Raw genomic sequence first — 10,415 nt, forward strand, 5'->3', positions numbered from 1 at the left:
AAAGTATGACTATTGTAGGCTCATTGTAATTATAAGTCAAGTCAAGTTAATTGTATTTATTGAGCAAACATATATGCAACACACCTGATTCAAACGAACGGGTTCAATGCCAGGCTTACGCAGAGCTTGCTGATGATCTGATCATTCGAATCAGGTGTGATGCAACAGGGAGACGCGGAAAACCCTCCAGGACCCGACTTTGACACCTAACTGTTCCGTAAAGCGCTTTGTGACTGCTGCTGCTGTTGTGAAATCGCCATATCAATAAAGTTGTCTTGTAAATAAAGGCTCGGCTCGTCACTCGTGATTCAATACATGCAGTTGAACACTAGGGGGCAATAAAATGCCTTGGATGTTAATAGTCCCCATCGATGACCAGTGCAAGAAAACTTAAAATGCAAAGGTACTAAATTGCATATATGCTTATATATATTTTATATTTATAAAATATAGATAAAATATAATAACATATATTTATTATATTTTATATTGCACTTATATTGAACTGTGTACAGCTCTCTTCATATTTATTTTTGTGCTTGCAAACACTTTTTCTTCTTTCTACCCCCCAAATTTGCTGCTGCAGACGGTAAATGTCCCCAGTGTGGGAAAAATAAAGGATATCTTGTTTAAAAAAAAAAAAAAAAAGGAAAGAGAGCTCATTTTGTCTTGAGGTGGTACAAAACATCCTGTTTTGTCATCATGTTGACATGCGTTTGCGTGTTGCAAAACTTGAGAAACATATTTTCTCACGTTTCTCTCCCAAATCGTAATCGGAAGGAGGGTGAGTGTCGTTTGGCACGTTGTACTCTTTCTATGTTTGCATCATCACGTGCGTTTGTTCCAACTGAGCCGCCGTTTAACGAGGCCTTTCTTTTTACCATGACACCACCTTTGATAACCCAATTCTTAGCTGCACTAGAGAAGTTAAATTGTGTAGAAGGTGTTCCGGAGAAGGTGTTGACGTCCCTGCGTCCAGACTGCAAGTGAATGTCACATGCGCAAAGTCACCAATGGATATTTTAATCGTGTCTTTCCCACCCCAGCATATGAACACCCAGAGAGATTTTGGATTCCCCCTGTGGAGGAGGAACCTTGGTTTCATGGTCATGATCAGAATTGACTTGGGTGTTCAATTTTCACACAAGCAGAAATTGCAATCGTAGAATATTTACAAGTTTGTTGATTTCCGCAAGTGTCCCTTCGGAGTTCTTTACATGAACGCGGACGTGATCTCGGACGAGAGCGAAGACCTGCTGGTCCTGGACACCGAGGCTTTCTCCAGGACGCCCGCCTTCCTCATCAGCTGCTGCAACCTCCTCCTGAACTTCTCTCCCACAAAAGCGTAGAGCACCGGGTTGACGCAGCTGTGCAGCAGGCCCAGGCTGTGCGTGGCCAGCATGGCCCGATCCACCGCCAAGCGGGCGGGGCAGCCGTACCGCACGATCTTGGCGCGGAAGAAGGTGTCCGTCATCACGGCCAAGTGATACGGCGTCCAGCACAGCAGGAAGGCCGCCACCACGAACGCGATCACCCGCATGGCCCGCTGCCTCCGGAACCCGCCGCGGATGCGAAGGAGGCGCTGGATGGTGACGCCGTAGCAGGGCAGCATGACGGCCAGCGGGACGATGAAACCGAGAGAGTGGCGGAGGACCCTGGTGGCCAGGCGCCACTCGTCGGCGCTGCGCGGGTCGTAGTACTCGGCGCACACCAAGTGGCCGGAGGACGAGAACGACGAGTACAGGAGTCCCGGCAGGGACAGGAGGGCTCCCACGGTCCAGACCGCGGCGCAGATTCCCCAGCTGAGCAGCCGCCGGTCGGACCGGCGGGCCTCCATGGCTCGGACGATGACCATGTAGCGGTCCATGCTGATGCACGTCAGGAAGAGGATGCTGGAGTAGAAGCTGAGCTCTTGGACGATGGTGACCACTTTGCACAGTTGGTCTCCGAACACCCAACCCTTGGTGACGGAGGTGGCCCAGAACGGGAGCGTGACGGCCAGCAGCACGTCGGCCGCGGCCAGGTGCAGGAGGTACAGGTCCGAAGGCGGGAGCGCCTGCTTGCTCAGACCGATCACCAGGCCCACCACCAGATTCCCGGGAATGGCCAAAAGGAAGACGACGACGTAAAAGACGCTGATAAAGACGCCGGCGGCCTCCGGGATGGTGAAGGGGCTGCAGGGTTGCGTCTCGGGGTCGAGGACGAAGTCGGTGTCATTGTAGGTGAAGTTGAGTTCGTCGTACGCCGAGCCAAAGTCGATGGCGTAGGACGCCGAGCTTAGATCTGGAGGGGTGGACAGGAAGTCCGACTCAATAAACGTCCAGGTGGCCTTAAGGCAGGGGTGTCAAACTCATTTTAGAGTTACAGCTTCCCTCGGAGGGCCGTTATGAAACTACACAATTATTACTTGTACACAACAAATAAATAGATTACTAATTAGTCAAGTCAGTTCTGATACAGATCTGAGCAAGTTGACACACATGATTTGCTTTGGCGGGCCAAGTAAAATGACCTGGCGGGCCAGATTTGGGCCCCCGGGCCTCGAGTTTGACGCGTGTGCCGTGAGGCTTGCGCACGAGTCAGACTTCGGTTCCGATCGGTCACGTTGCATGTAGGGACAAATAAGCTTACGTTGAGAACTCGGGACCGTTTCGAGGCTTTGTTTTCAGCAAAAGCGGGGACCGCAAGCCTGGACTGCTTGCCACTCAATGACCAATCACTTTTTTCATCCAAGAGCAAGAGCGCCCAATGTGTCGATTTTCTATTTATTTTTGAAACACTGAAAAGGACAATCGTTTTGGATTGTCAAGATTTCTGGGTGGCCACCAGATGAGATCCAAACCCCCCCCCCCCCCCCCCCCCCCCCGCACTGAGCAATGAGCACATTTTGAACCGAAACAAAAGCAAAGTTAGCTGACCATTTGTAAAACCTCCAAAAGGGCCCCCGGGCCGTAGTTTGGATAGCCAACAGTTTTTATTGAATTAATCTCAGCAGACTTTTGGCAAGGCAAGATTTCAGGCGAGAGTATTCGGCTACTTTACGGACTGTTTGCCAGTTCTGCTTATCAGTGATAAAACACCGGCAATGCGCCATCCACTACCCCACCGCGCTACCCTCACAAAATATACACGTCGATCATGTCAGTTTTAAACTGCCACCCCCGCACTGCACACAATGGAATTAAAAGTCCTTCAATTGAATTGTGGCTCAATCGATTTCCATTTTCAATCCAAAGGCAGTAAACGGACCGCAAAAAGCATTTTGAAGGTTTTGAGTACTTGCCAGTCATTCTGGTGGCTCCCGTGCGGCAGCCGATGCGCTCAAGTGTGTCACAAGAAATTGGCCTTTCTTGACACTCCTCCCATCACCGTTTTTTTTTTTTATCCATTTGCGTAAATCAAAGGACCGCGTGCCATTTTGTAATTCAAGTAACAATGTGTTCAGTCACCCGTCTCAAGTTTGAAGAAAGCGTTACTTACTCATGCTCATGCTTGTGGCTGGTCCTCAGCTTGGCTTCTTTGTGCTTTGTCGAATCGTTTTGCGATTTCACTCAATCAGGTGGTTGGGCTTTTCTTCAACCCAAAGAAGAAGAAGGAACAAAAAGGTCCACAAAAAACACTTCCCCCTTTGACATGCGGGCCAAATGTTTTGTCATAAGATGTACGCCGTCACGCTGTTTGTGGACATAAAAGAGAAACGGGGATTTTACATTTAACATTTGATGATTTATAAAAACACTTAGGGCGGCCCGGTAGTCCAGTGGTTAGCACGTGGGCTTCACAGTGCAGAGGTACCGGGTTCGATTCCAGCTCCGGCCTCCCTGTGTGGAGTTTGCATGTTCTCCCCGGGCCTGCGTGGGTTTTCTCCGGGTGCTCCGGTTTCCTCCCACATTCCAAAAACATGCGTGGCAGGCTGATTGAACGCTCTAAATTGTCCCTAGGTGTGAGTGTGAGCGTGGATGGTTGTTCGTCTATGTGTGCCCTGCGATTGGCTGGCAACCGATTCGGGGTGTCCCCCGCCTACTATCCGGCAACGGCTGGGATGGGCTCCAGCGCCCCCCGCGACCCTAGTGAGGATCAAGCGGCTCGGAAGATGAATGAATGAATGACCAAATTACAACAAATTTAAATCAAAGGTATTGCAATACCTTTTTTTTTTGCTGCCATGCTCCACTTACATCACCCACAAAAAACAAAACAACACAAAACATCACCATGCAGCGTTGCCCATCTTTTTAGGTGATTGACATACGACTGCGGCTCAATTGGAGCAACTCCCTGGCCTGATTTCATCCCCAAATGACTGATTTTCTGCGTAATGCATAGATGTCAAGCTCAGGTCCTGGAGGAAAACATGCATGGCCGCCGGCAGCCCTCCAGGACCTGACTTTGACACCTATGGCGTAAATGCGTACTTCATAATTTTCCAAAGAAGAAAATCACCTATTGGGAGTATTTCAGTAGGCTCACATGTTTCTCACAACGTGCACACTTCAACAAGAGAAAATTATGTTTTTTATCATCTTCTCTGTTGTCTCTCTGGGGAATCTTGACCCCCAACAGGCCACAGGTGGAAATGCAGGTGAGGCGCACAACTGAAATCTGTTTGGTCAAAACTTTGAGGCGGGAGGCGTTACTGGAATGTTTCCATTTCACCGGCTAGTTTTGTTTTGAAAGAGCGTTGGCTTCATTAAAAAAAATAAAATAAACCCTGCCGAAACACCCGAATTCCCCCCCCCGTGTGTATTACTAAACAATATCTTTCGAGGGTGGGGTGGGTACATTTGGGGGAACTAGTGTTCAGATGAGCATTTCGGAATGTCATGTTGACATGTGGGGCCCCGCAATGTCAACACACAGTGAAACTGAAATATTGTTCTTGTTCCAGCAGCGCGATTCCGGGCTCACCGGCAAGCTTGAGGCTCATGACTGTCACATTTGTGTTGACATGTGCCGGACGTCCGATTTCCTTACTCGTGTGCTTCTGACGTCAGACACAATATGAATTGGGCAGCTGGAGCCGCGGTGCAAATCCAGTTTTGACGCACCCTGGGGCGCATAAAACTGTCATTGAAATGAAATGTGAGTCACGGCGTGGGAGAAGAAATGGAGCGAGGCCAAGAGTGAATATGCGAAGTGCTTGGTGCCACAAATGAGTATGTTGCAACATTGAGGTAATATGTTGCTTAAAAGTGAACTGGTTTAAACAGTACACAGTGAGGTGCGGGTCTTCAAGGGGAAGCAAATGCCCCGTCAGAAGTGGACATAAAAAAAATTACAAAAAATGTTTGACAACAGTTGCAAATTTTATTTGGTGAACTTTCTCCGTCAAGCTTGGAGTGGTCCCACTTGAATATTGCTCCTATTGTGGCAAGCGGTCTAAACTTGTAAGTGGGAAAAAGTTGGGTGTATGATTTGCCCAAATTGGACAGGGACGGGGCGTTTGTTAACATTTAGTGGGTTCCTTGCGGGCGGGGGGGGGGGGGGGGGGGGGGGGGGCTCAAGTCATCAGAAGGAGTTCCAAACAGCTCAACCGCAGACTCGCAAGCAATTAGGGGCACAATCCCATCAGTGTTAAAGAGCGATGCAGCTACCCTACATGTGGCCGTGACAGCAGTCAATATCGAGTTGAAGTGAAGGTGAAAAGGCGGGACCATGTCAGGGGTTCCCTGCCCCAGCCCCTACCCCAGTTCATCTTTTGGCACGTCGCGGGTCCCTGCCGTTGCTAATGCTAACCGATGACTTGGCCGTGGCAGACGGGGGTCCGGCCGCAGAAGGCTGAGCCGCTCCGTTCCCGGGCGAGCGGCCGTTCGGCCGCCCGAACGCGGAGTCGCGGGCGCTGCCCGTCGCGCCGCCGCCGCCGCTGTTGATGCCGCCGTTGTTGGAAAAGGGTGGCATGGCGCCATTACCTGTGCGGCGACACGGGCATCATTACATTTTCTTTTTTTTGGGGTGGGGGGGTACTTCATTTCCATTTACCTGGTGCAGATGGTGTCCCTGAATTCTGATTGGGAGGAGAGTTTCCCCTCTGATTCTGGTCAGGTTTCCCCTGTTGGCCAAAAGCGAGGCGCGTTTATTTGTAGAGCAGGAGGTTCAAAGTGCGTAAAACATTCAAAGCATTACAGAAAGTAGGCGTGGCAGCTTGCACAATCCTTGCTAAAATCTCTCCCGAAATGTCAACTTGTCACGGGTGATCACGTTGAGATTTTGCAACTTGAACAAGCCATTTTAGTTAGTTTAGACTTGATTGATTTCAAAACTAGTAATCCCTCAAATTGTTGCATACAAGTCATAATGTGATGCGACGATCCGATACTTTTGTGGATTCACTGCCCTTAACGGGCATCCGAGCAACGCCGCAACTCCAAAGTGAGTTTGACACCGGTAATCGGAGGATACAATTGTGGACTGGAGTCTTGTTCCCCCATAATCCCCCTCAATTTATAACAGCACAATTTGTTGGTATTCCATTTTTAATCGCTCCAAGGCGAATTCAAGGTCAACTCTGCTGCCATCACTCACCGACTTGTTTTGCTGGTTTGTTTGAGCGAGCAGCTCCGGATTTGCCTCGCTGAAATTGGGCACTTCCGAGTAGACCATGCAAAATCTGGAAGGAACACCAAAACGCTCTTGAAACGTTGCCTTCAAAAGCCAGAAAAGCCGGAAAAGACTGGCTTCAAATAAAACATCTCCAAACGGCAGTCCAGACGAGACGTAGAATTTCGTATCTCGTCATAGTTACCATTTTTACCACACAAAATGTATCCTTAAAATACACAACTTTATTCTCATATTCAATGTCAAACTACTTCTCACAATTATCCAACTTTCTTGTAACATTAGTACTAATCTCCAATATACTGCACGTGTGTACGCATATGCTCACACGGGTGCACGTACATACGCATAGATTTAATTCTTTTCTCACAATATGACTAATGTCGAAAACTTTTTTTTCTGGGTGTTACCCGAGGCACAAAAAAAACGACTCCTCACAAAGCAAAGTGATCCTTTTGCTTTTGCGTGCGTCCCTCACATGACTCTGTAGATGACTGCCGTTACTCACTCGCCGATCTTCTGCAGATCGCCGCCTCTTCCAGTGTAAAGTGTCAGGCAGCCTTTCCATATGGACGCGTATCTAAAGACAGAAGCCACGCGTTGACATTCCACCGAAGAACAAATTGGTGAGCCGCCGCTTCCTGGCTTATTACCCTCTGGTGAGTTTGATAATGTCACCAGGCTGGATGAGACTGCCCAGCTCGTCCCAAACGGAGATGGCGATGCTGCCGCTCTTGTCCGCCACCTTGCAAGATCGCACTTCATGACCATCTTTGGTCTTTGTCACTCGTCCTGTTTCAACAAAATAATCGAGGGAGGGGTTTTCCTGGTGTTATTCATAAACGGCACAGTGCAATAAGAATACAATGATCAAGTTAACGCCATGCTTGAGTTTTTCCACATTGCGGTCTACTTAATGACCTGCTAAGTGCTCATCTTTCAAATACTCCAAATTAATTTCGAGGTGACAAGCAACACAATTAACGAGCCTGCTCAGGAGCATAATGGCACTTCATGACAATAAAGCACACCCGGTTACTGCCACATATACCGTTTTCCAATTTTTTTATGCGAGTATTTTCCATACCGATATGTACTGTAATTTTGAGTCCTTTCTATGTTGCAAATATCACGCAGTTATCTAGTTTGCGCAGTGGTGCAAGAATATTTGGGTCATCGAGTTACCACTCTTGTTTTTCATTTGACTGCTGTAATTGTCACCGCAAAGTGTTTTTCAAACAAATATTTGTTCACCAAAATTAAGTTCCATGGGTGTGAAAGGTGCACGATGGCACAAGCAGGCATCCGTGGTTACTCACGTATGTATGCGGTGATTTTATTGTTTAAAATGTTTTGCTTATTTTAGATGTTTTTAAAACGAAGTTAATGTAGAATTATTTTTTTTCTAGAGCAAGGTAACAAAACAGGTCATCCTGAGGCACAAGAATGCAATGTCACCATTTTCATTTGATTGCCTTACAGTTATGACACTTTTGTATTTTCCCCAAGGAAACCTTTAATGGCTTTACTTTTCTTCTGTAGGTTAGTTACACTTACAGCCAACACGTTATTTTTTTCATACAAATATGTACAAAGGTCCTTTCAGATTTTTCACAGTGACGCCCATGAATTATTTTTCATACAAATGTTTACTGCAATCCTGACTTCACTACTTGGGTAAGCTTACCTTCCGAACAAATCCGAGTTACGTGACGGCTGTGTGAACTAAACGTAAAATAAGGACCCGGGATGCCGACACTTGACATGACAAAACGCGTCTGTCCCTTTAAGAACACAAGCAACCCGAGCAAAGGACATGGAAGAGCCAACGTGCGGGCCAACACTTTTCACACTTACCTATTTCCAAAACGATGAATACAATATTGAGGTTTTTTGAGCCGGGCTTGACGTCTTTAATCAAGAACACCGCCTCGGCCGAGGGCGCTGCCATTGTCCGTGTCGATGCCACCCAAGCAAGCGAGCAAGCGCCACAGGCGAGACCGGCTACTTTACCAGGAGCCCAGCTAGCATATTAGCATGGGAAACGCCGAAGCACTCACAACGCTCGTTTATGTACACAATTACCTACTCGATGTTAAACCACAGACGTTGGGTCACAAGAGCGAAATGAAAAGAAAACCAACATCGAACTTAACAACGGCGATAGGTCTGCTGCTAATGCTAACTAGCCCCTCTTGGCTGTAACGACAGTTAGCTCGTTGTTAGCTACTTTCTTTCATTTTTTCGAGTCGGGTTTCTTTTCATGGTAAACGTCATTGGCAGCTGGGTTTCGTTATACAAGTGTAAAAATCAAAAAGATCAAGAGTTGGTTACTATTTTTAGCAATGCGACGGCCATACTATATTGAAAATGTAACTACCGGGCTGGAAAATCCCAAAACCTGAGTCAAAAAATTTGCCGTTTAAGAGCTTAAATGCGTTTTGAAGTCTAGCTCTGAAAAAAAAGGCAATGTATAATTTACACAATACTAACCGACCGCATTTCCTTTGTGTTGCCTTTTCTGGGTCTAAGCAAACGAGCGGTTGTGTTCCAAACCGATATGTGTCTCTCTATAAGTAAGCAGCCAGCTAAAGTTGGCAGTAATTCGAGTAAATTGCCGTGCTAAGTTTTCATTTCTCGACAAATGTGTCCTAAATACGCAGCTGGACAGATAAGTAAGTTTTTTCGTGGCCACAGACAGCCATGCTTCCACTATGCTTTGGGAGGTCATACGTCACACAGCGCTGTCGGTTATTTATACAGGTTGGCATGTTCCATTGTCCTCATTCAGAGGGGGTGTTAGTTTCTAAATGCATTTTCTACTCGTGTCCAGTCGACAGATCCATTGTTATATGGTTACATAGTTACAAAATGTTTAATAGCGCAAACACGCCATCACAAATCTAAAGCACCGATTTGTCTTTGGAAAGTAACATGAAAAACACACACGTACACAAAGATTAGCAGTGGTTGTTCTGACACATTGAATTCTTCAACCAACCATATCACAGTACACGATTTCAGCACAAGTTAAACGTCGTTAAATTATTCGTTTGCTTGCGTTAACGAGAAAATGTGGACCTTGTCTCTCGAGCAAGTCACGCAAGTAACATGAAAACAGAATACACAAAGCATCATAAAATTAATCACGTCACGAACAGGATTCGAACCTGTGCGGGGAAACCCCATTGGATTTCGAGTCCAACGCCTTAACCTCTCGGCCACCGTGACGGTATGCAGAACCACGGCATATTCTGTTTTTATAACTGATGCAGTCCCTGAAACCCCGTGACATGTTGAGTATAGCTCGGGGGTGGTTTGAGCGTGTAAACACACATACAAAACGTGCAAACATACACACAAAATTCCGTGGAGTAAGACGATCATTTCGGGGAATTGTTCAACATGTGCGAGAGGCGCTGTTGTGATGTGAACGCAGGAGGGAGACAAGCACCGCAAAATAAATCCACTCGCCTCAACTCTTCGCACACCGTTTTAATCGTCCTCCTCCTATCCATAGGTGTCAAGTTCAGGTCCTGGAGGGCCGCTGCCCTGCATGTTTTCCATGTCTCCCTGTTGCAACACACCTGATTCAAATGATCCGATCATCAGCAAGCTCTGCGCAAGCCTGGAATTGAATTTGAATCAGGTGTGTTGCAACAGGGAGACTTGGAAAACATGCAGGGCAGCGGTCCTCCAGGACCTGAACTTGACACCTATGCCCTAGAAGAAGTTCATCATTTAAGAACAACAAAAGCCCCGGATTTACCCGAATGGCTGCTTCCAAACAAAATGGCCAATGTCCTGTTCAATTTCAGTCATTGATTCATGAAACCTTTCGAAGCTTCCTGTTATGA

General features: G+C 47.1%; 2 protein-coding genes and 1 non-coding gene across 3 annotated transcripts; all 3 read right to left on the reverse strand.

Moving 5' to 3' along the window:
* Positions 1-1,150: 1,150 nt before the first annotated feature.
* Positions 1,151-3,369, reverse strand: LOC127611512 (C-X-C chemokine receptor type 2-like). The gene is made up of 2 exons (XM_052082060.1): positions 3,284-3,369; positions 1,151-2,283 (listed from the first exon to the last, which is right to left on the reverse strand). Exons 1-2 carry the CDS (start codon positions 3,288-3,290, stop codon positions 1,214-1,216), a joined length of 1,077 nt encoding a protein of 358 aa, XP_051938020.1. The 5' UTR covers positions 3,291-3,369; the 3' UTR covers positions 1,151-1,213.
* A 1,916-nt stretch (positions 3,370-5,285) lies between these two features.
* On the reverse strand, positions 5,286-9,304 carry nabp1a (nucleic acid binding protein 1a). Its single transcript, XM_052082061.1, has 6 exons — positions 8,416-9,304; positions 7,212-7,350; positions 7,067-7,138; positions 6,523-6,607; positions 5,980-6,049; positions 5,286-5,909 (listed from the first exon to the last, which is right to left on the reverse strand). The coding sequence occupies exons 1-6, from the start codon at positions 8,507-8,509 to the stop codon at positions 5,692-5,694; spliced, it is 678 nt and encodes a 225-aa protein (XP_051938021.1). The 5' UTR covers positions 8,510-9,304; the 3' UTR covers positions 5,286-5,691.
* Positions 9,305-9,707: 403 nt separating this feature from the next.
* On the reverse strand, positions 9,708-9,789 carry trnas-cga (transfer RNA serine (anticodon CGA)). Its single transcript has one exon. It is a non-coding gene; the product is annotated as a tRNA-Ser (tRNA).
* Between the last annotated feature and the right edge of the window lie 626 nt (positions 9,790-10,415).

Source organism: Hippocampus zosterae, chromosome 12 (assembly GCF_025434085.1).
Source record: "Hippocampus zosterae strain Florida chromosome 12, ASM2543408v3, whole genome shotgun sequence".
In the NCBI taxonomy this organism is placed as follows: domain Eukaryota; kingdom Metazoa; phylum Chordata; class Actinopteri; order Syngnathiformes; family Syngnathidae; genus Hippocampus; species Hippocampus zosterae.

Bases quoted from the DNA above. Each gene is read 5' to 3' on its own strand.
- nabp1a (XM_052082061.1), bottom strand. From the start codon at position 8,509: ATGGCAGCGCCCTCGGCCGAGGCGGTGTTCTTGATTAAAGACGTCAAG. The intron at 7,351-8,415 runs GTAAGTGTGAAA...TTGTTGAAACAG, and splicing joins ATTCATCGTTTTGGAAATAG to GACGAGTGACAAAGACCAAA. The intron at 6,608-7,066 runs GTGAGTAACGGC...TGTTCCTTCCAG, and splicing joins GATCTGCAGAAGATCGGCGA to ATTTTGCATGGTCTACTCGG.